We start from the raw sequence: 26,396 nt of genomic DNA, 5'->3' as shown, positions 1-26,396 counted from the left end.
ATCTATAAAAACTTTAAAGTCTTTGATTCCATACCAAATTTCTTCAAATTCCTAATAATACAGCTGGTGTGTTTTCATCATACTTGTACTATTGTGCTGGGTCCAGGATAGATCCTCTGAGATGTTCACACTCAGGAACTTTATGCTGCTCACCCCTCAATGAGGACTGGTATGTGTTCTCTCCATTTTCCCTTACTGAAGTCCATAATTAGTTCGCAAACACAAGGAAATCTGCAGATGGTGGAAGTTCAAGCAACACACACACACAAGTGCTGGTGGAACGCAACAGGCCAGGCAGCATCAATAGGAAGTATAGTTGACGTTTCGGGCTGAGACCCTTCGTCAAGACTAAAGAAAAGATAGTAAGAGATATGAAAGTGGGAAGGGTGAAGCTAAGAGCTGGAAAGGTGATTGGCAAAAGGGATACACAGCTGGAGAAGGGAAAGGATCATGGGACGGGAGGCCTAGGGAGAAAGAAAGGGGGAGGGGAGCACCAGAGGGAGATGGAGAACAGGCAAGGAGTGATTGTGAGAGGGGCAGAGTCAAGTCAGTCAAGTCACTTTTATTGTCATTTCAACCATAACTGCTGGTACAGTGCATAGTAAAAATGAGACAAGGTTTTTCAGGACCATGGTGTTACATGACACAGTACAAAAACTAGACTCAACTACGTAAGAAACACAGAGAAAAAAAAACACACAACAACTACACTAGACTACAGTCAGCCCTCTTTATCCGCGGATTCCACATGCGCTGATTTAACCAACCGCGGATCCGGAAAACCAGGAAGTTCTCTCTCCAGCACTCGTTGTTTTGAGCATGTACAGACTATTTTTTCTTGTCAATATTCCCTAAACAATACAGTATAACAACTATTTACATAGCATTTACATTGTATTAGGTATTATAAGTAATCTAGAGATGATTTAAAAGTACAGGCAGTCCCCGGGTTATGAATGAGTTCTGTTCCTGAGTCTGTCTTTAAGTTGGATTTGAAGTCGGAACAGGTACATCCGGTATTATTTACCATCAGTTAGTTAAACGTTTTTCTCAGTATATATTTTACCTTTCTATGCATATAAAACACTTAAGAAACATACATATTTCAATAATTATTCCACTGCGTTGCTTAGTAATAATTGTAGCTTTCATCGGGGCAGGGCCTTTCACATGCTCCATTAAAATTGTTCTGATCATTGACCAACTATAGCCTAACGCTTTTCCAATGACCGATGGCATTTCACCTCATTCTGATCACTTTATTACTTCCACCTTATTTTCAATCGTGATCGTGATTATTTTTGTGAACAGAAACACCGCGGATTCAGAGCTGCGCCTGCTCCTAAAGTCCACCACACTGAGATAGGTTAAATAAAGTCCGGGGTTCCGCTGGGTCCTAAAGACCACCGCACTGTGGCAGGTTAAATAAGGGACTTGAGCATCCGCATTTTTGGTATCCACGGGGGGGGGTCCCGGAACCAATCCCCCGCGGATAAGGAGGGCCGACTGTGCAGACCTACCCAGGACAGCATAAGGTGCAAAAAACAGTGCAGGCATTACAATAAATTATAAACAGGACAATAGGGCAGTAAGGTGTCAGTCCAGGGTCTGGGTATTGAGGAGTCTGATAGCTAAGGGGAAGAAACTGTTACATAGTCTGGTCGTGAGAGCCCGAATGCTTCGGAGCCTTTTCCCAGATGGCAGGAGGGAGAAGAGTTTGTATGAGGGGTGCGTGGGGTCCTTCATAATGCTGTTTGCTTTATGGATGCAGTGTGCAGTGTAAATGTCCGTGATGGCGGGAAGGGAGACCCCGATGATCTTCTCAGCTGACCTCACTATCCGCTGCAGGGTCTTGTGATTCGAGATGTGCAATTTCCGAACCAGGCAGCGATGCAGCTGCTCAGGATGCTCTCAATACAACCCCTGTAGAATGTGATGAGGATGGGGGGCGGGAGATGGACTTTCCTCAGCCTTCACAGAAAGTAGAGATGCTGCTGGGCTTTCTTTGCTATGGAGCTGGCACTGAGGGACCAGGTGAGATTCTCCGACAGGTGAACACCGAGAGAGAGAAAAAAAGGAGGGGGGAATAAATAAATAAGGAATGGGGTAAGAAGGGGAGGAGGGGCATTAACAGAAGTTAGCGAAATCAATGTTCAGGCCATCAGGTTGGAGGCTACCCAGACGGAATATCAGGTATTGTTCCTCCAACCTGAGCGTGGCTTCATCCTGACAGTAGAGGAGGCCATGGATAGACATATCAGAATGGGAAAGGGACGTGGAAGGTCCTGCTTTCTCTGGCGGACAAAGCGTAGTGTTCAGCGAAATAGTCTCCCAGTCTGCGTCGGATTTCACCAATATATAAAAGGCTGCACCGGGAGCACCGGACGCAGTATATCACACCAGCCGACTCACAGGTGAAGTGCCGCCTCAACTGGAAGGACTGTCTGGAGCCCTGAATGGTGGTGAGGGAGGAAGTGTAAGGGCAGGTGTAGCACTTGTTCCGCTTACAAGGATAAGTGCCAGGAGGGAGATCGCTGGGAAGGGATGGGGGGACAAATGGACAAGAGAGTCGCATGGGGAGCGATCTCTGTGGAAAGCAGAAAGGGGGAGGTGAGGGAAAGATGTACTTGGTAGTGGGATTCCGTTGGAGGTGGTGGAAGTTACGGAGAATTATATGTTGGACCCGGAGGCTGGTGGGGTGGTAGGTGAGGACAAAGGGAACCCTATCCTGAGTGGAGTGGCAGGAGGATGGAGTAAGAGCAGATGTGTGTGAAATGGGAGAGATGTATTTGAGAGCAGAGTTGATGGTGGAGGAAGGGAAGCCCCTTTGTTTAAAAAAAAGGAAGACATCTCCTTCGTCCTGGAATAAAAATCCTCATCTTGAGAGCAGATGCGGCGGAGACAGAGGAATTGTGAGAAGGGAATGGCATTTTTGCAAGAGACAGGGTGGGAAGAGGAATAGTCCAGGTAGCTGTGTGAGTCTGTAGGTTTATAGTAGATGTCAGTAGATAAGCCGTCTCCAGAGATGGAGACAGAAAGATCAAGAAAAGGGAGGGAGGTGTCGGAAATGGACCAGGTTAATTTGAGGGTAGGGTGAAAGTTGGAGGCAAAGTTAATGAAGTCAACGAGCACAGCATGCGTGCAGGAGGCAGAGCCAACACAGTTGTCGAAGTAGCGAAGGAAAAGTGAGGGACGGATACCCGTATAGGCTTGGAACATGGACTGTTCCACAAAGCCAACAAAAAGCCAGGCATAGCTGGGACCCATACGGGTCCCCATGGCTACACCTCTGCTTTGGAGGAAGTGGGAGGAGCCAAAGGAGAAATTATTGAGAGTGAGGACTAATTCTGCTAGATGGAGCAGAGTGGTTGTAGAGGGGAATTGGTTAGGTCTGGAATCCAAAAAGCAGAGAGCTTTGAGACCATAATTAGTTCCTTGGTCTTGCTGAGTGCAAGGTTGTTGTTGTGATCACTCCACCAGCCAATCTATCTTGCTCCTGTCACCTCCTCACCACCATCTGAGATACCTCCAACAACCTTTCTACTTCTGCACAGCCTTTGAAACTACAGAAGTTCTGCATTTGTCTGCATGTTCAATCAGCCCATATCTTCTTGCACTTACTATTCTCACACTTCCGAGTTTGTGTCAGCTGCATATTTAGAAACTTTATTCTGAACATCCCTGTCAATCTCTGAGTGGAGAAAATACATTCATGACATTCTGCCCTCAAGTCAATTTCCCATCCCTAATATAATTCTTGATTTCCACTGGTCTCAATTAATTAAGCAGTGCCATAAGCCATAGGCTTCTGAAAAACCATGAAGACATCGGCATTCTTTTCATCAACCTTCCCTATTACCTCAAAGAACTCAATCTACTAGCTTGACATAATTCCTGTTTTAACAAATCTAGGCTGCCTTTCCTTTATCAGCTCAATCTTCAAAGGTCTATCGATTTCTTCAATTATTTTTCTGAAAGCCTCCCCACAACTGGATGAAATTTTTGGATCTCCTTTCAATGTATGATACCCTGAGGATCCGTCTGTACATCCATATCTCAAATGCTGTCAACTTCTTTTCATCGGCTGCGTTTAGGGTCCATGTTTCACAGCCATATAGGGCTACTGGCCAGACGAGACTCTTGAGGAGGCGTATCTTGGTGTCAGTGCTCAAAGATCTATCTTTCCAGATGTTCCAGAGTTTGGTAGCGCTTGTGTGTACCATTGCTAGCCTTCGCCTTATTTCCTTCCTGCATTCATTTGTGTCATTTAGTTCTGCACCAAGGTACATAAAGGACACTTGTTCAATCTTGTCGTTTCCAATGTAGATGTCAGCTTGAATTGCAGTTTTGCTTATCACCATATATTTGGTCTTTTTGCCATTTATCAGCAATCCAAATTCAGCAGAGACTTTTGCAACATTATTGAGTAATGCTTGTAGGTCATCTTCTGTTGTGGCTAGCAAAACAAGGCTTCTATCTATTCATTGAAACAGTATAGTAATACTTTAGAAAGGTGTACAGTGATATGCAACTTCTCACATTTGTCTGTAATGCTGTACATGTAAAGGTCAAAATCAGAGCCACTCTCAGAATTATTCCAGACTGCTGCATTAGGGAGATTACCAACCTCCATATTTAGAAAACTACATTTCCTTCCACAAACATAGGCCTTTAAGACATTAAGTGCAGACATGATTGCACACTTCTAGTACTGTGATAACTTACAATTCATTAATATAGAATGACATATTCCAGTCTTTTGACACTTCCCCTTTATTAAGGATTGCAAAACCATAGCGATGGCCATTTGTAGCCTCAAATCCTAAGATCTGGACATGGTGGCTTGATGCCTATAAATATGGTCACTGAACTCCGTCAGGCTGATCAACACCCCTACCCCCTCCCACCTCTTCCACTACATACATATCAACTAGCGTCACTTTATGTACAATTAGTGTATACAACTGTTATTTATACATTGTGCTTTATAGGATTGCTTGAATATTAGTATATCTATATTGTGTTTTATTTTGTTTATTGTGCTCTTCATACTTATTGTGTTTTACTTAATGTACCTCTGATCCAGAGTATCAATCATATCATTCTCCTTACATTTGTATACTGACGAATGCTAATAATCAATCTTGAATCTTGAAAAGGCCCCATACAACAGAAAATTGGCTTCACCCAGAGTGGACCAATTTTGTGAACATTCCTGGGTGTTTTACACTAATTGAATGCCTCCATTCATATAATTCCTTTCTTGCTTCTTAATCAAATGGATAAAATAAAATAGCTCTACCTTATTTCTGAGTAACTCACTTTAAACATAAACATCAAATAACCTACATGCAATAGTGTTCTGCCAAGTTTTGTCCCCATTAAGGACACTGAATGTCCATGCAGCCATATGATGAATATATTCCATAATTTAACACCCGCTACATTCTCAGGACTGTTAATTATGGAAATAAAATTTGACAAATTAAATTCATCACAAAACTCTGGCATTAAAGGAACAAACTACCAGAAGTAACAAAAGAAGATTTAAACTTAAAAATGTTAGTTGAGAGTAAATAACAATTTCTATCATTTCAATGTTTTTCAACACACTCTGTTTATCACAAACTCTGTAAAACACTATTTAGTTTTCTGTAATTTAATATAAACCATTATTCATATAACATGAAAAGTGCAACATTAAAAGAATGAAGATTACATCTTACCCTTGTTGAGATGAAAAAGGATTGCTTTCCTTAACAGAAAGCACATCATTTTCAATTAGTACCAACACGAGTCACACTACAATGTATTAATCTACCAAAGGACAACTTTTCTAAATGTATTGAAAGATATCACTTCAAATTAAACAATACTTGTATTGGAAGGAATGGAACAATATTCAAGAATCAAACAAAATTAATTTAAATCTCAATCCACCATCGACCCATAACTATCATCTAACTTGGCAAGATCTTACCGAGGAAATGGATACAAATTATAAACTCAAAATAATATATTTTCAATTCGGGGGGGGGGGGGGGAAATCACTGATCTGAAGTACAACTACTGTTTCTCTCCTGACAAATATCACCTGATATATTGTGCTTCTAGCATTTTCTGTATTTCCTTTGCCAAAGCAGTACCTATAAAATCACAGGAATGCAAAAGTGGTACTTGATGCTAGAAATGAGAGGGATCCAAATTGTAACACTCTAGTTTTTAGTCTAATCTAATGATGCACAACATATGGCCCATAACCACCACAGTAAGCAGCTCTGTGAGCACACCCGTCCCAACCCTAATTTATTACAGTTTACTCCAGGAGACAGGAGTTCCTTTGGCCCACAATCTTTCCAATACATAACCTAACAATTAGGGCATAGCACCACAGAGCACAGGAACAGGTCCTTGGCCCATGATGACTGTGCCGATCATGATGCTAATTTAAATAGACATAAAACAGTAGAGCATAGGAACTACCCTTTGGCTCAATGGCAAGGAATCCAAAATGGCCAAGGATAACTCTAAGACAACAGGCTTCGTTGTAGAGTTAGCAGAGGAACATGGTTCAATGGTTTTCCTTCACATTTTTTTTTTCCTCAGTCCATTTCTTTCTAATATCCTCTTCCTACCTTTCCTCAATACTTATTCATCATTCTCCCTCATCTCCCCCTCATCACTTACTCTCAATTTACCCACCCTACACTTAACACAACTCCTTACCCTTCTCTCCAGTTGCTAACTACTGACCTTCACCAAAATTAAGGCCACCCTTTCCTCCATCCACCAACCCCTAAATCTTAAAAGCCACATATTCTGATGCCTATGGCCAGGTAATATAACCAGCACCAGCTTGGAAGAATCCTCAGCTGTCAGACATCAACAGATTATGATCTTACATTTAAGAGGAGCATGGACAGTTGCCCAGAGCTCACTGTATATGAGGAGTAACACATAACATTATGCTTTGCATGAAGAGGAGAATGTCCACATCACTTTGCCTTTGTGTTATCTGGTATGTTGTGCTGCTGCTTTACGGATCTTCATCCCCAAAATGGAAACTGTTTTACTTCATCTTTGGATTTTATGCTGCTTATACACTTAAGATAACACAATCATACCAATGTCTCCACGACTGCCTATTTCTGAATTTTAAATTATGCCCATGACATTTACAATTAACAAAAATTTCCAAGAATTAACATTTCTATTTTGGTTTAGTAATTTTATAATGTTTTTTTCTAGACTCAACAGAACCTAAAGCTAGAAAACTGGTGGTAAGGATTGGTGGTATTGTGGTTAGCGTAGAAGACTGCCAAGAATATAGTGAGATAGAGATCAGTTGCAGATATGGGAGGACAAACGCAGATTAAGTTTCATCTGGCTAAAAATGTGAAATGTTGCACTTTGGGAGATCAAATGTAAAGAGGCAGTACACCGTTAATGTAAAGACCCTTAACTGTTGATGCAGAGGGATCTGAGGTCCATGTCCATAGTTCCTGAAAATGGCTACACAGATCAATAGGGTGGTGAAGAAGGCACATCAAATGCTTACCTTTATTAGTTGAGGAACTGAGTTCAAGAGTTGCTAAATTATTTTGCAACTTTAAAAACTCTAGTAATGCTGCAACAGGAGTACTGCATTCAATTCTGGTTGCCCGATTATAGGAAGGATGTTGAAGCACTGAAGATATAGAAGAGGCTTAGCAAGATGTTGCCTGGATTAGAGCACATGTGCAATAAGGAGAAATTCGACAAATTTGAGTAGTCTGGACTGGCGGAGGCTGAGGGAAGATTGGATAGAGGTTTATAAGATTATGAGAGGTTATAGAGTAGACAGCCAATATCTTTTTCACACTGTTGAAATGTCTAGTACCAGAAGGCATCCACTCAAAGGAGACAGGACTCAAATTCAAAGGTGAGAGGTGCAAGTGTTTAAGAGGCAGTTTTCAGGTCTTGCTGGTGAGTTTCACTGATAAGGACCCTAAAAGAGGCTTAGTTGCAAATTGTTATTGAATAATTGATGGTTAATTGGCAGCAGCCAATAAAAAGAAGCTAATGTCAAATGGAGGAGCCATAATCATACTAGGATGATTAATTCCTTATGTCTTCCTGGGGTTTTTGGCTCAGTTGCTGCAACAGTCCACAGAGTTGAGGCAGGAAGTGACGAAGATGGAGGTAGTGAATGGGAGATACTATTGAATGATAGGAGTTGTACTGGAGGAAGGCTAATAGCAGGTTTCTGAGAGAAACTCACTGAGAGTTTCAGTGATTTACCATCCAGTGATGAAGGCAGCAGACAGGATTTAAATAAATTAAGGAAGGAAGGGTTAAAGGTATTGCTGAATTTTGAAGTGTAGACCTGTTTCTGATATCTGATTAGATTAACTAAGGATTTGAGAAAAAGTGTTTTAGGAGATTTTGTTGGTGGAGTGAAAATGAAAAGGTATCAACAATCATTTTGAATGTTACTATGAAAATGAGGATGTAATCATCCAAAACACTAAGGCGGGAAATATGAAGATGATGAAAATGACGACGACACATCTGAACTTGAGCTAGTGACTACACAAGAAAGCACTCCATTATCTGCACTAGGAGATTTTGTTCATTTACAGTCAGTGAAAAGGAAACAGAAGTGTACACTGGATGAATCCCTTCAATAATTATTAGGAACAAATTCAGTTTTAAAGTCCAAATTAACTGGAATACACTGTGTTATTTACCCCTCCTTGTGAAGCATCATTAATAACTTCTAGAGTTAAATCTCTAGACTTTTTTTTAAAATACAATTTTTTTTCCTCTATCCTACCTTTTGTTTGTGCTGTAGTTTACCACATCTTTCAACTGACTAAATGACCACAGCTACAAGATAAATGTGTGCCCTAAGAATTGGTGTGGGGGGGAAGGGGATTCAGGTTCTTGGATCATCAGGATCATATCTGGGGTAGAGATGAGTTGCACTTGAACTAGAGGGTGACCAATATCCTAGTCGGAAAATTTGCTTTTGCCATCAGGGAGGATTTAAATTAAGTTGGCACTCAACATTGCAACAACCAAAGCATTTAAACCTGGCAAACAGGGTAGCCATGTTTACTATATTTCATTAGCTTGAGGAGACTACCATGGAGGATATTCTAAACTGGCTGCACCACTGTCTGGTACGGAGGGGCATTCCACAGGATCTGAAAAAGCTGCAAAATGTTGTAAACCATCATAGGTACTAGCCTCCCCAGCATAGAGGACACCTTCAAAAGGGGTTACCTCAAAAAGTGGCATTTGTCATTAAGGATGTGCCCTCTTCTCATTACTACCATCAGGGAGATTATACAGGAGCCTGAAAACTCATGTTCGATGTTTCAGGAACAGCAGCTTTCTGAACGGACAATGAACTATATATATATATAGTTCATTGTCCGTTCAGAAAGTTCATACATATAGTTCATACATATATACATATACATACATATATACACACACACACATATATATATATGGACAGGAAAGGTCATGACAAGGTACAGAAGTAGTCAGGGTCATCTACTGCAACCAAGAAAGACCCCAGTTTATGATGACTATTTGCACCATCAGACCCAGAATTCAGAGGCTGAGGAGTGGAACTGCCCCAGTCCAATGACTTTTCCACTTTACAAACTCTTATCGCACAGGTCCCCTGTCATTGATGGATACAATGGACAACCAACATTGCAAAACACTGCTGCCACAAAACAACAAATTGCACAAAATATACCAGTGATATTAAAACTGATTCTGATTTACAATAGAAGGGTCATTTCTGGGACCTCTGTTAGTCATTATTTATGTACAGTCCATGACTAGGATGTGACTGTACATGACATGATTACGAAGTTTGCTGATGATACTAAATTAGATGGTCTCGTTCATAGTGAAACAGCTTACAAAGTTGGGGAGTTGGGGGAGATGGGATCTCCCCAGTTGGGGAAATGGGACAAGGAACTGGAAATGGATTTCAATTTAAGTGTACTGTAATGCATTTCTTTTGGACACCAGGGTAGGACTTGTACAGTGAATAGCGGGACAATGACAAATGTTGTGGAACAGGAGAACCAAAGACTACAAGTGCGCAGTTCTCTGACAAAAGCCACAAAAGTAGACAAGGTGCTGAGGGTGTTTAGCATGCTGGCTGTCAGAAAGAGATTTGAGAATAAGTTATGGCAAGAGGTTGGCCATGCTAGATCTTTACTCCTTAGAGCATAGCAGAATGAGAGATAACCTCAAGATTATAAAATCATGAAGGTATGGATAAGATGGACAATCAATATCTTTTTCCTAGGGTTGTGGAATCCAAAACTAGAGGACACATAGAATATAACAGGGGAGATACTTAAAGAAACCCAGGAGGTAACTTTACACAGAGGGTAAATACCTGAAATGAGCTGGTACAACTGCAACATTTAAGAGGCAATTCAATAGGTGCATGGAGTGGAAGGGCTTAGAGGGTTATGGACCAAACATGAACAAATGGGACTAGATGAGAAGATGCTGTGTTCAGCACAGGCCAGTTTCCAGGCTATATTGCTCCGACATTGAAATGCGCACAACAATTTTTCTATAGTGGCAGGTGCCTGGAATTTGCTGCCTGGGGTGGTGGAGGCAAATACAATAGCAGCCTTCAAAATGTTCTTAGGTTGACACATGAATGTGCAAAAAACAGAAGAATATGGACACCGTGTAGGCAGAAGGGATTAGTTTAGTAGGCATTTGATTAGTCTGGCACAACACTGGGGACTGAATGGCATGCTACACAGCTTGATGGTCTATTTAAAAAAATCAATTGAACACTAAAAGAATCAGGATGTGGGCATAGGCATGTTGAGCATGCCCTACCTATGCATAATTTAGATGCTGAGCAAATTCTTGAACTGCTGCAGTTTGAAATGTATGAATTGAGAGAAGGATGGCAGCTTGCAAGTCCCTTCAAAATGCACAAATACAAATCATAATGATAAAATTGCTCATTTGAAAAGGGGGGAGACTAGCAAATGACAGGTAACAGTGAAATGTTAACTTTTGACACTATGACAATGTGGCATGCATGCTCAATTTCTCTTCTGGGGTTCCTAAATTTACTTGCTTTGCTGTTAGAGATTAAGAGATGAAGGCCCTAGAAATAGGAAATTACTACAAAGGACCTCAATCAAAATATTTTATCAAGCCACCTGAAAATCAACTGAGAATGACAGTGGAAACTTTCCAAGAGAAGACTCTTGACCATGCTTACAGATATGAGAACTCAAAAGTCAATAAAATGGGAGATGAAAATAATACAACCCACATGAGAGCCCTGTTTGCAAAAAAAAATACACAGCCTGCAGCACCACTGGCGGGAAACTTTTTTTATCACCAAATTCAAAAATCACTAGTAAACCCAGATATGTGGCAAAAAAGAATTGTTTATGAATTAAGGTGCCTTATTTGCTATGAACAGAAGTCACAAAACTAGTAAGGGAAAGCCCCTCAATTAAATTCTGAGAAATGTTAGAAATGCTTCCAGAAACTTAATTTCTCTGGAAATAGAGTCATTCACGTATTAAAGTGAAGGTACCAAACAATCAAGTTTAAAAACTGAATGAAAATGGTATAAACCTTTATGAAAAAGCATTTTCTAAGTGGTGCAACTATCCTGTTAAGAAGTTGCCCAATGCAACCTAAAAAATCTACTCTGAAGACCCAAGGGTGCAATTATTTTTAAAATGATGCATTAAGTTATTGATGTGGTACATTTAACAAAAACACAATTGGCATGCTGCAAATTAAAACTAATTAAAAGGAACTTGTACTTTCATCTTCAAATTAGATGGAAAAATAAAATGGATGCTGCTACAGAACGCCATTAGAACATTTCCTTTTGATACTAAAGGAAAAAGACTTTCAGTTACAGTTTGCAAATAAAATGTAAAATGTATTACCATAATTTCTAAACAATATGCAACTAAATGAATGTGTTCTTAGGTTATTTTCTCACTTATTATTCAACGTTGCAGACAGTCTCCTATGCTCTACTATTAGTTTATGCTGCCATTTAGTCAAAACATTGTGGTTCAAAGTCCATTCCAAGTACCTGAACAAATTATCTAAACCGACAGTCCAGAGCACACGATGTGGGAGCATGGTATCTTCAGAGATAAAGTCTTTTGTATTGTGTCTTTCTACTTCAGATGTGAAATGAGTGAAGAATAATTTAATTAGGCCAATATTTACACACCAACAATGTGCCAAGAAACAGTATCTGGTTATGCTAACTATAAACACTTGGTTCATGAAAATCTGTGATATAACAGTGAAAGTAAATGAGAAGTAATTGATTTTGAAGCTCTTTGGCATGTCCCAAAGTGGAGAAAGGCATTTTTGTAATTCAAAATCCCAATGAATTGCAGGAGAGGGTATCAGACAGCTTTTTAAAATTTAAACCTGTTTTTTATTCCATTCCTCCCAGCCCCCAAACTCACACAGAAAAATGTTCACAAGGACACACTCATTTAAATAATAAGATTTACAAGTCATGGTATGTTCCTATTAAATTAAATCCAATTCTTAGTTCACTGGAAAATAGTTTCTCATTAATGTATAGTAAGACCTCGAAGAGATTCTGAATTTCATTTCATAGCTCCATTGAAATAATGTCCTGACAATGTTTTAGACATCATCTACTCAGTGAATTGTTAAAATTACATGGTTAACATAAGATCAATCCACTCCGTTTTATGGATGAATGGCTTCCCTATCAAAGGACCTACCTGCTCCCTCGCTTTTTTACTAAGCTTGAATAGCCTAGCCCTCTGACACGCTGTCTATTTGGTATGTTTACATTAGGTGGTTATGGCCTAGACGCCAGGTGGAAGTCTCCGGCCTCGAGTTGTTGAGGCCGGAGACTGACGCAGTGACGAGGCTCGGGTTTGACTTTAACTCCCAGCCCGGCGCAGGCCTCGTTTTTTTTTTGAAAGAAAACAAAAGAAGTTGCCGTCCGTTTTTTTTGCCCCCCCCCCCCCCCGCCGCAGGCGGTACTCACTGTCGGGGCAACAATAACGGCGGCGCCCCTCTCCTCTGGAATGCACCGTCCACGAAGACACCGTTCTTGCCGAGACACTTGAGATAAAAGTGCGGCTCCTGGAAGGTGATCTGCAGGTGGCGGCGGGAGATAAAGCTTGAGTGGCCCATATTCACGTCCACGGGACCCTGGCTAGAGTTGCGGCCGATGGTCACTGACTGCTGCCGCATCAGATACTCGAAATCACGGCCCTCGAGTTTGGCGATAGCGGCGTCGGGCGGGGCCTGCGGGTCAAGGCCCAGTTCCCAGCACACGACGCCGGCCTTGAGTTGACCGCTTAGCCGGCTCGGGCTGCAAGGAGCCGATTTGAGAGCCAGCAGCGCTCGGGCGCCGGTGTCGTCGCCTTCGCTGTCAGAGGGCAACAAGACTGCCTGCATGTCGCAGGGTGGGGTGAAGGATAGCCGCAGGCGCCGGGTTCGGTCCGAGGGAGTCTGTGAATGAAGGCCACCGGGCACAGCCTCGGATCGGCGGCTTGCGGAGCGCCGTGTGTCTCCAGTTAGAGAGGAGTCATAACACGCCGGGAGGAGGGGGGTGGGCCAGAGAGAAAACACGGACTGGAGTCCCTTCCAGTGCAAGAAACAGAAACCCGAACAACCGTGCAACAAAGCACGGATGTTCCAAAGCCTTGTAAAGATAATAAAATAATTGTTTTTGAGTAACAGATACAAAATGCTGGAGAAACACAGCAGGTCAGGCAGCCTGTATGGGAAGTTCTGACCTGCCTGAGTACCTGAAGCAATGATTTTGTATGTGTTATTACAGAATCTGTAGAATCTCTTAAACTCTTAAATGTTAAATACTTTTTAAGTGTGTTGTTATGATACAGGAAATGGAGTAATCTGTTTGCAAACCTCACAAAGGCAATGTGAACATGATCTGACATTTTGCTTTTTAGTAATGTTCATAGCACCAGGAATAGTCTCATGCTTCTGTCCTAAGTAGTGCCACAGGCCCTCAGTTGCTCACCTGAGCAAACAAGTGGGATCTCTGTTTGACATGGAGACCCAAGAAATTGTATCTGTTGGAATCTGAAGCAACAAACAATTCCTCCCTCCCCACCCACCCACCATAGATGCTGCTCCAGCCGCTGCATTCCTCCAGCAGTTTATTTATTGAATTTTATTTAACATTATGGTACACAGAGCTTAGAAAAATAGAGGGCTATGTGTTAGAGAAGTTCTAGGCAGCTTCTAGAGTAGGTTATGTGGTCAGCACAACATTGTGGGCCAAAGGGCCTGTAATGTGCTGTAGATTTTCTATGTTTTTATCTTGTCCAAGGATAACAGTGCAACACTCCAAAAACAGTGCTGCAAACTCAACCCTGATTTATGCTCAAGTTTCCACACTGCAGCTTAAAACATCTATTTATTTAGCATGTTTAATGAAGCAATGATGCTGAATTATATAAAAGAACAATTTTGAGCTACAAAAAGAGATATCAAAAAATGAAAATAATGAAGCTGCCAAGGCCAGAAATCTGAAACAAGATCAGAAAATGGTGGAAACATTCAACAACTTGAGCACTTCTGTGACAAGAAAATCAGAGTTAAAGTTTCAGGTTAAAGTGCAAAGATGTTGCTAAGCAGCTGAGCACTTTTTTTAAAAAATCTGTTTTTGTAGGGAGGTATTCGAGGCGATGATCAAAAGAGGTCGATTTAAAAGGTCTTAAAGTAAAAGAGTACTTTTTAAAAAATATTTCATCCTGAAGTAGCGTAGGAAACTCAACAAGTAGTTTCTGCACAGAAACAGCAATGTGATAAATGAATACACAATTGTTTTTTTATATATAATGCTGAACTAAGGATAGACAATGAGCGCGGTATCAGGAATAGCTTTTTTGAAATGATTCCATTGGGTTGTTAACGCCCACCTGAGAGATCAGACCATTATACACCGACAGTTTCCTGCGTAAGAATAGATACATGCTCTTTGGAAGTAGTGCAACAAGAAATCACAAGAATGATTCCAGGGATGGAGAGGATTGTCCATTGTGAAGAGATTATAAATGGGTAATGAATTCTCTAGCATTCAAGTTAAAAGATTTGCCTCATTTAAACATATATTTTTAAAGGTTCTGACAGGAGAAGATGCCTACTTTGAGCACTGGACAGAAGTGAGCATGATAGCCTCTTAGGATTGAAATGAAAAGAAATGTTTTCATTCAGAGGTGTGTAGAATTTTGTAATTCTTTACTCCTGAGGCCGTTGGATGCTCGGTAGTTGAATATTTACAAGCCAAAGGTCAATATATTTCAAGATACCAAGGCAATCAAGAAATGCAATTTGCCAGGAATGGAAAGATGAAAGCAGTCATGGTTTTATTAAAATTTGGAGTACATTAAATGAGTCAATTGACCTACAGTATCTGCTCATGTTTTATGTACTTATAGTGATCATCAACCAGAGGCCATTAATTTAGATCATTGCTAATAGAACAGTTAAGAAAACAGTTACAATAATGTTGTATGGCACCTGGATATGTCAAACCACTTTAATAAAGTACTTTTGAAGAGTAGTCACTATTTTAATGTAGAAAGCAAAACAGGAAATATGCATATTACAAATTAACAATGTGATAAATAACCCCCAAATGTTGCTTTTGCACTTTACAATGTTCTATTTCCTGAGTAAGTGAACTCAGTTTTCTATAAAACGTACATTATACACTTCATTTCGCCTCCCACTCTGTAGCAAACATGTCGGTGTCCATGAATGTGCTTCCCAGTACAGGTGTCAGTTATGAATAAATGTCAATCAGATCACCAGCTGAGCTCCCTGCTCTTTTTCTTGAATAGGAAATATGCAAATTTTATGTTCATCCGGTGGGGGCGGGGGGTGCTGATGAATATTGCATCTTACCCTCAAAATTTTGACAGAGCCAAGGTTGCGTGTTCAAGATCCATCTTCCTGGGAGGGAATGCTATTCGCTTAAATGGGCAGGGCAGACTAGTATCAGAGAGAGGACTTCGTCAGCACTGGATGGAGAGAAGATGAGACCAGGATCAGTTGAAAAGGTGATTAGGCTGATCTTTAAAATAGGGGATTGGGTAGGGTTGGGCAGAGAAATGGTTGTGATGGGTTTCAGCTAGCTACTGATCAATCAATATTGCTATCATACTATATATTAATAATTTGGCTGAGAATGTAGCTGGCATGAAGTGTAAGATTATGGATAATACCAAAACTGGTGATGTGGTAGACCATGAAGAAAGTTGTCAAAGGTTACAAGATCTAGATCATATATGTCAAACTCAAGGCCCGCGGTGGAATTATCTTTGGCCCGCGAGATAATATCTAATTACTATTAAAGTTGGCCCCAGTAATCAAAGCGCCTATGGCGTATGATATGGCTAATGCTGAGTTTATTCAGGTACCAGGTTTTTAGTGTTTATTCAGCAGTCTTGCTCGGCAGTCTTCTTCATAAGAAACGGAATTTGTAATGTGAAACACTTTGTAGTTATAGCAGAGACTGAGACACATGAGAGCAGGCTGAAAAAACGGAGGCAACGAAAACTGCGTTCGCACGCGTCCGACTGATCCAGCCCGTATGAAGCTGCATTTTGCTCAATCCGGCCCGTGACCTAAAATGAGTTTGACACCCCTGATCTAGATCAAATGGGAAAGTAGACAAAGGAATGACAAATGGAATTTAACTTAAGATAAATGCTAAGTGATGCATTTTGGGAAGTTAAATCAGGACAGGATTTCCAGAGTAAATGACAGGGCCCTGAGGAGTGTGGTGGGACAGGAGACCTAGGAGTAAAGTACATAGCTCACTGAAAATGGTGGCACAAGATCAACAAGGTGAAGAAGCAAGCTTGCTTTCATCAGATGGGGAACTGATTACAAGAGTTGGGGTGTGATGTAACAGCTGCATAGGACATTGGTGACACCGTATGTGCAGTTGTGATCACTATATGATAGGAAAAATGTGAAAAAGCTAGAGATGGTGCAGAAAATATCAAAAAGGAAGTTGCCCAGACAAGAGAGCTTGAATTATGATGAGAGACTGGATAGGCTATGACTTTCTCCTGGAGCAAAAGAGACTGAGGGCTGATCTTACAGACATTTATAAAATCACTAAGGGCAAAGACCTTTTGCCTTCAGCAAATATGTAAGTATATAGGTGAATTGGCTACTGTAAATTGCCCCTAGAATGATAGAATCTGAAGCATAAAATAGGGTAAGTTTAATAGAAAATAGAACATTACAGGCCTTTCATCCTGTAATGTTGTGCCAACCTTTAAGCCTATTCTATGATTAAATCCCAATGGAGGCAGTTGCGCATTCTAAGGGGGGTGTTAGGGGAAACAGAAGTCGTCGGTGGTTGGGGCATTCAAGATTCCTGGGAGGGCAGTAAGTGGCTCCCTAACTTGAGGCACAAGAATTAACTGACTGTTAGTAGAGAAGACTCTTCCAAAAAAAAAAGATGAGGCACTAGAACACAGGAAGAACCAGGCAGTGAGCACTCATTGTCACAGTGTGTCTGAAACTCGGCAATCTCATCCAACCTTACCAACCAAACAGACATTGTGGATGCGTAAATGATCAATCAGGGTGCCCAGCAGTTCCCCTTGACTCGCAGCAAGGAACAAGTTCATGCAATTTAACAGTTGCTAAGTCAAGAACACCCTCTCAACTTTCTGTACAGATCTATGGAAAAGAAATTGTGCAACGATACAGCGCTGGCAAGAACCAAGCAGTGAAATAGAGGAAATTGGTGAACCTGCTGACCCTGAGGATCCTCTTATGGTGTTCAAAGTGTCCTTGGCTTCATTTGTGCGGTCAAGAACCATCTTTGAGGATTATGAGACCTTATGTGATTTGTCAATCACACTAACTGGAATAGTATAAAGATAGGTTGCCGAACACCAGCTCTATTCTGACTAACATTCAAATTCCAATATGAATCCTTGGCAACATAATTTTCACTGTTGTGATCCTCTTCATTTTCGCTTCGCCATTCCTTTGTGTGCTGCTACCATCATTCCATCTGTGTCAATCCGCTGCTGTTGCCAACATCCAATAGGTGTCCCCAGTTTGTGTTCATTTTTTATTTTAGTTTAGCCCCGTTGATGATGAATACATATGTATGGCGCAATCTCAATGAGTCTGAAGCGGTGAAGCCTTGAATTCTAATCCTGCTAAGAAACAGAAACTACGGAAAGTGCATCAATACAATGTTACATACCTGGAGTATTGTTTTATTTCATTCCCATTTGATCAGCAATGCCCCATGTGTCTTACTTATAATACTGTACTGTCTAATAAAGCCCTGAAACCATCAATATTGCGGGAACACTTTCGTAAAAAACACCCTGAAAATGCTACTTATGGTATAACTCAGTTTTAAAGGATGAAAGAAGCATTTGAAAAGCATTGCACACTCAAGTCATTTGGCAAGAAAGTTAAAAATGACCTTGCTAGTGGTCTCCTTGCTTCTTATAACACTTCCAAAACAATAGCAAAGTGTGAAAATCTCATACAATTGGTGAAAAATTAATAATGCCTCCTGTATCAGAAATGCTCACCACTGTTCTCAAAATGAATACCAATATTTTAAAATCAATTCCTCTGAGTAATAACTCTGTAGCTCATTGTATTAATGAAATGAGTGAAAACATTGAGTATCAACTATGGATACAACTGGATGAATCAACTGTGAAACAATGAGGCATTGCTAATGGCATATGTACAGTTTATCAAAAATGGAAAAGTTTATGAAGAGATTCATTTGTAAAAAGTTAAAATTAAATATCAACAAAATCAATCTACAATGAGCTGAAAATGGATACTAAGGATAAAAGTTATATGATTAGGAACATGATTTCTTTTGCAACAGATGGAACACCGTATACTGTGTGACAGGTTACCATGCTGGTTTAGTGGAATTAATGAAAAAAGAAATTCGAAGTCTCGTTGTAATCCTTGTGCAATTTGTTGTCAACATCTTGCAGCCAAAACCTTAGCCAGCAACTTTTTTCAACATGATCCTTGTAATATTTGCTATCAACAAAATTAAAGCTCCTCCTTTAAATAGCAGAATATTTCACCAGTTATGCCAAGATAACAATGAAGAGTTTGAATACTTGCTCCTTCACACTGAAGTATGTTGGCTATCAAAAGGCTGTTGCTTAAAACATTGCTTTGATCTTTTTGACACTGTGGTTGAATTTTTGCACAAAGTTGACAAGAGCTTGGGAAACAAGATTGAACTTCTACATGGAGATGTGCCAAAATGTATGACAAATGAACATTCTAAATGTGAAGCTACAGGGTGAGAATTTCAATTGAATTCAGGTAAGAAGTATAGTGTCCACTTTCCTTAGAAAATTAGAATTATATAAGTAAAACATTGGGAGAAGAATGCCCTTACAGTTTCCTTGCTTGGAAAGTATGGTACTGTCTTTCACAGATGGTGATTTGCAAGAGTACTGCTTACACCTGCAGTCATTGAAGAAGGATTTTTAGAATCGATTCAAGGATTTGAACAATTGGAAATTGCAGACTGGGTAATTAACCCATTTCTTTGCAAGGTGGAAGGACAGGAAGAGACCTTGCAAGAAGAAATTATTGAAATTTAGAATGATGGAAGAAGCAAGAACACTTTTCAAAATTGTTGGCTTTTGTGGTATGCGGCTACACTGTCATACAAAGTTTCATGGTCTTTGGAGAAGAGCCAAACTGCTCTTCATTGCATTTCCATCCTCCTACCTTGTTGAAAGAGTCTTCAGCGCAGTGAATCACATACTCAAAAAAAAAACCCAGAAACCTCTTGGACATTATAATGTGGGGGACTTAAGGTTTTTGCTGTCGCAGTTTGAACCAGATATTTCAACTCTTGCTATGAAAGTCAAGCTCAAAGATCACATTGATATTGAAGCTGCTGTACAGCGCACAAGTACTCTGTAAGCTAGGTTTAAAGAAAAAATATAATTTCTGATAGAATAATTGTTCTCATGTTAGCATATGATAGACATGTTTTACTCTATGGGGATGCTGAAAAGCATACTGTGCCTAGGATGGGCGATGGCAAGTATGAAGGTGCTTTAGGGGGTGGGGCGTTGGGCTATAAAGGGTTGGGAAACATTGATCTAATCATCCTCTCCTACATAGCCCTCCATTTTTCTATCATCTAAGTGGCTATCTAAGAATTTCTTAAAAGTCCTTCATATATCTACCTCTGCTACCACCCCTGGCAGGGCACTTCACAGACCCACCTCTCTCTGTGTAAAAAAACTTACCGCTGGCATCCCTCCTATACTTTCTTGCAAATATATTAAAATTATGCCTTTCATTAGCCATTTCCATCCTGGGAAGAAGTTTCTGGCTATGCCTCTTAGCATCTTGAACACCTCTATCAAGTCACCTCTTATCTTCCTCAAAGAGAAAACCCCTAGTTCACTTAACTTTTACTCAAAAGGCAAGCTCTCTAATCCAGGCAGCATCCTATTAAAATCTCCTCTGACCCTCTCTAAAGCTTCCCACATCTTTTCTATAATTAGATGAGCAGAACTCAACACAGTATTCCAAGTATGGTCTGACCTGGGTTTTAGAGAGCTGCAGCATTACCTCACAGTTCTGGAATCAATCCCCCAACTAATGAATATTAACACACCATATGCACGCTTGGTGCTTGGGCCTGATAAATTGGTTTATTATTGTCACAAGTACTGAGGTACATTACATTGAGAAACTTTATTTTGCATGTTATCCATACAGATATTGTGCAGAGCATTCTAACTGATTGCATCACCATCTGGTACGGAGAGACCACTCCACAGGATTGGAAAAAGATGCAGAAAGTGTAAACTCAACCAGATCCATCTTGGGCATTACCCTCCCCAGCATCAAGGACACCTTCAAAAAGTGATGCCTCAGAAAGGCGGCATCCATCATTAAGGACCCCCATCACTCAGGACGTGCCCTGTTCTCTTTGCTACCATCAAGATGGAGGTACAAGCACTGAAGACAAACACTCAAAGTTTCAGGAATAGTTTCTTCCCCTCTGATATCAGACTTCTAAATGCTGAATGGACAATGAACCCATGAATACTACCTCACTATTTTATTTTACTCTCTTTTTGCCCTACCTTCTCAATTTTATATATATTTTATAGTAATTTATAGTGTTTTAAAAGTTATTATATATTGTAATGTACTGCTGCTGCAAAACAACACATTTCACAACATATGCTAGAGATGCCTGATTCTAAAATTATTTCACCACACCAGTTCATTGAGGTGGTACAAGGGAAAAGCAATAACAGAATGCAAATTATAGTTTCAGCTTTGCAGAGAAAGTGCAATCTACAATAGCAATAAGAAGCAAGGCCATGACAAGGCAAATTGTAATGTTAAGAGTGCTTCTTATACAAATGGTCTATTCAGTAATTTTATAATTAGTGGGACAGAATCTGCCCTTAAGCCTGGTGGTACATGCTTTCATGCTTTTGTATGTTGAACTCAATGGGGGGAGGGAAGAGTAGACAATGTCTGAGTGGGTGAGACAGCCAAAATATTCCAAGTTGTATTTGTATGATTTTATGTCACTATTGGACATTAAAAAGTCAATAAAAATTTGTGTTTCTTAGAAGAAATACTAAATTGGAAGTAGGAGAGCTAATAAGATTCTGAAAAGATTTAATCCTTAAATAATCCATTTCAATTTGTATGATAATTTGGATGATGCAGTTTAACTGCAGGGATCTATATATGTTGGATTGCAGATCCTCTGTACCATTTGGACCATTCTTTTTAAGGTACAGGTTTTCTACTGGACTGTAGTCTTTGGTTCCTGTAGAGCATGGTGAAGCTTGGAACATGGTAGTGCATTATTTAAAGTTGCTGCTTCACAGCTGCAGGGGCTGGAGCTTGAGGCTGATATTTGGATCTAGTGCTGTGGAGTTCATATGTTGTCCCTATGACTACATACTTAGATTTCTGGGTGTTCTGGTGTCTTCTCACATTCCAAGCATGTGCTAGTGGGTTAAATGGCTATGAAAATTATTCTTAAGTGTGGATAAGTGTAACAGAGTCAAAGGGAAGTTAGTGATGTATTACAGAAGAAGTTACAGCTACGTCAAAGTAAGAAAAGGGTGGAAGTGATGGAATTGATTTGCTGGGAGCTGACAGGAGTTTAATGGACTGAATGTTTTTTTTCTTTCAGGGGATCGAGTTCAAGAACCATGAGGTAGTGTTGTAGCTCTATAAAAACCTGCTTAGATCGCACTTGGAATGAGTAAGTAATCCAAGAATGCCTTAAATTTCCTATTGATTACTCCTGAATCTCTTGTTTTTCATCAACCATTTCTGGTGCAATTTGATGAAATATCAGAAGTATCTTCACAGTTCCTAATTATGGTGGGCATCAGAGCAGTACAAATTGCAAACTTAGATGCTTTTAGTTGGAAGTCGTCAGGTTGTCTGTGAAACACAGTCTGAGAAGGGTTTTCAGTGCATAGTCCTTTGTATTTGAAGAAGATAAACACAGGAAACACTCTTCCTGACCATTGGACATCCTGAAACAAATTGCAGCTCAGGAAGTTGTAGTTTAGTTAATGTTGTAATGGAAAGGCAACAATCAATTTCAGTATATGGTCCCACAAACAGTATAATGATGAATTATTCTGAGGGGAATGGATTTAAATACTCCAGCAATCCAAGTATGAATTCAAAATTGAAACTCCTTTTGCAGGAGTGCTCCAATGTCAGAACAACACAAAAGACACTGGAGAAACTCAATGGGTCAAGCAGCATCTATGAAGGGAAATGGACAGTCAATGGTTTAGGTCAAGATCTGTTATCTGGACATCAAGTTCAAGTTTATTGTCATCTGACTATACATACTGTTTCTCAACCAAACAAAACAATGTTCCTCTAGATCACAGTGCACCCACATAACATATATCACACAGAGCACAAAAACAAAATGTTATACTATAAATATGTTAATAAAATATAATTCAAAATGCATGAACTAAAGAACAGCACAGGTAAACAGTACAATAAATAGCTCGCTGTCCTCGTGACAAGACCTCGGTGGTAGCAGGGTATTCATTCATCTCACAGCCTGAGGGATGAGACTATTTACCCTGTCTGGCAGTCAAGTCCTGATTCTTCTGTATCTCTTCCCTACTGCAGTGGGCCAAAGAAATTGTGGGATTGGTGGTAGGGATCCTCAACATTGCTTTGGGCCCTCCATCTGCAATGCTCCTGGTAGATGTCACAAATAGGGGAGGACAGAGACCCCGATGATCCTCTCAACAGTTCTTGGGTCTTGCGGTCTGATGCCTTGTAGTTTCCATACCACACAACGATGCAGCCAGACAGGACACTCTTGATGGTGCTCCTGTAGGAAGTTGTTAGAATGGGGACGAGGAGCCTTGCACCCCTCAGTCTCCTCTGAAAGTAAAAATGCTGCTGTGCCTTCTTGACCAGTGAGGAAGTGTTGTGGGTCCAGGTTAGATCATCCATTATGTGCATACCAAGGAACTCTTTGCTCTTCACTCTCTCCACAGCAGAGCCATTGATGTGCAATGGAGAGTGGTCAACCTGCGCTTGCCTGAAATCCACAATCATCTCTTTTGTCTTGTCCACGTTGAAACTCAGGTTATTGTTCTTGTACTGTTTGACTAGTCTCTCTACCTCCTCTCTGTATGTCAACTCATCATTGTTGCTGATAAGGCCAACTACTCTTATCATCAGCGAACCTGATGATGTAGTTTGAGCTGAATCTGGCAGTGCAGTTGTGACTCAGCTGCTGTGTCAGAGTTTGTGATAGTATTGCTGTCTGTTAATGGGTTAACAGCTAAATGGCATTTTTTAAATGTTGATAAAATACTTATAAATTACACTTATAAGCTAGTTGCTACAATATTAGCTTTCTACTCTAAATCAGTGCAGTAATAATCAAGTTTTCATTGCTTTCAACAGAATTCTCAAACTCACACAGTTCATATAACATATCAACAAACATATTTGAAATGTTTACATGATGCTATGAATCTTGTGTTTTCTGGTTCTGGACTGTTGATGATTGAAACATTGCAAATTTCAATGATAAAATGGTCAAGAAGCAATGCTGTTTGCCTTGTTTCCCTGCTCTCTGCAAAAGTGTGCTGAAAAATGTTCTATTCATATTGTTGATTGCCAGATTGATTAGTCAATGATTTAATAGTTTGATAAGTTTCTCTAGTTGACAGCTAATGTCCCTAGTCTCTAGCTAATTTTGGCTGCTATGGTGGTCAGGACCTCTGGTGTTCCTGGATAAGGAAACAGGAAAACAAAAAGATTTTAAACAATATGACACTGTTGCTTTCAGTACTATTTGGATGAGAACTAATTATTTTTCCAACAAGGTGAAATAGCCATTTCCAAGTTATTCTTTATGACTTCAAGGATTCTACTGAGTGTTTATTGGATTGAGTAATGCTTGTGCAGGTGGTGCATTCCTGGTACTCGTTGTCACTAATCATTATTCAATGCAGTCTTTGTCCTCTTTGGATAATTATTGTTATTGGGGACAATCAGACTGACCAGATGTTTGCAATGCTAATTTTGCTGCAGCTCTGTAACCTGAAGTGACACTGTCTTTCTTATTTGTAACAGTACTCTTCTCTCGTTTATCAATAAAGCTTTACTAAATTACACTACAATTCCAGCAGTTGAAAAATACGAACAATATATACCTAGCTGAAGAAGACGGTGCCAGAAGACAGCATGACCAAAGGTGATGTCCTTGAGACAGTTCGCAGAACTACTTCTTTTACTACTTTCAAGTATGATTCTGCTACAATTGGAACCTGTGATTTACAATGGTGTGATTTCGGGCCAATTGAGCAAACTGGCACTTTGCTGTCTCTTAGGGAGCTCAGTGATGTTCGAGTTGAGTGTGTGGCCTGGAGGCCAAAAGGCTTGGTGATAGGATGCAAGCCCATGATCGGCTCCATTTCTCACTGATCTCACCAATTAAAGTGTCGAGCAAGATTGAAATGAATGAGGATGAGAGCAGTAAATCAGCGGGTGTTCAGCGCCATCTGTTGCATTTGACCGGTCTCCTCTGCCTTTCACTCACTGCTGCCCGAGGAAGGTGCCACAGTCTTGTGTCTTGGTTAAGGTTAAGTCGACACAGATTGTGGTTGGACTCTACAGTTCATGTTATATCTGTTTCTGGTCACTCCTTTTTTATTGCTATTTTATGTGATTTTTGATTGCAGCAACCGGCTTTGTGGCCTGCGGTCAACAAGTGACACCGTGCTAAATCGAACTGAACTGAACTAAACTGAACATTCCTAGACTGTTTAAGCAACTCTGTGATTTGATATCTTATGTTGTGTTTCTCGTTCGTTTTTTTTTACTGTTTGAGTGATTTGTTCTTATTTTTTGTGCGTTGGGTGGTTGATGTTTTCTTTGAACGGGTTCCATGGCGTTTCTTTGTTTCGTGATTGTCTGTGGGAAGACAAATATCAGGGTTGTATACTGCAAAGATACTTTGATAATAAACGTACTTCAGACTTTGAACAACACTGCCATAGCTGCTAATGAATTGAATGCATTGGAAGGACTACAGGCATGCTCTGCAATCTTACAAGAAGTGCCGTAAGGATTGTCATTGATTCCAATAATCCCTAAAGGCTTATAGTGACAAATTACCCCATATCCACCACTCTGAAGTGCAGTGCCCTTTGAAGTTAAGGTTCACCAGACAAAAATCTCTTGGGTAATCTCCATCCACTGTCACTATAATGACACATCAAAGGGCTTAGTTGAGGTCATTAAAATAATGTTTTGCAGTCTGTACTGCCATACAGGGGACACTCTTAGTACTCGGCAGTTATTCTCCCCGTATGGTACAGCAGTGGAGTGGTCATTGAACTGCTAATACGGCTCCAGCAATCAGTGATTAGGGTTCAATTCCCACCACTGGCCGTAAGGATTTTGTACATTCTCCCGAAACCCTTTCGGTTTCTTCCCAGTGTTCCTCCCACATTCCAAAGGCATATGGATTAGGATTAGTAAATTGTGGGAACACTATGTTGGCACCAGAAGCATAGTGGTACTTGCTGGCTGCCCTCAGCACATATTCAGACAGTGTTGGTTGTTGATGCAAATGATGCTTTTCATTCTGTTTTGATGTAGATGTGACAAATAAAGCTAATCTTTATCTTTCATCCTCTACTGCTTACTACATAACTTGGATAAAAGTGATGATTGCCCTATAGCCTGGGGCACTTCAGAAAAAGAAGTTACAGAATGGAAGACAAGGAAAAGAATGAATGATATCTTGTTGACCATATTCAACA

At 40.3% G+C, this 26,396-nt stretch overlaps 1 protein-coding gene across 2 annotated transcripts in view; it reads right to left on the bottom strand.

Moving 5' to 3' along the window:
* The window catches only part of foxk1 (forkhead box K1), a 143,390-nt gene extending 129,769 nt beyond the window's left edge, over window positions 1–13,621 (bottom strand). For both annotated transcript variants that reach the window (XR_012100758.1, XM_073060653.1), the window contains exon 1: window positions 13,055–13,621. Coding sequence is in view for 1 of the 2 variants with exons in the window: in XM_073060653.1 (XP_072916754.1) it covers window positions 13,055–13,470 (416 nt within the window). In the remaining variant the exon portion in view is untranslated. The remainder of the gene's footprint in view (window positions 1–13,054) is intronic.
* Between the last annotated feature and the right edge of the window lie 12,775 nt (window positions 13,622–26,396).

The sequence above is a fragment of the Hemitrygon akajei genome, chromosome 11 (assembly GCF_048418815.1).
Source record: "Hemitrygon akajei chromosome 11, sHemAka1.3, whole genome shotgun sequence".
NCBI lineage: Eukaryota > Metazoa > Chordata > Chondrichthyes > Myliobatiformes > Dasyatidae > Hemitrygon > Hemitrygon akajei.
The sequence above is the reverse complement of the archived record's forward strand: the minus strand, read 5'-3'. Positions and strand labels throughout refer to the sequence as shown.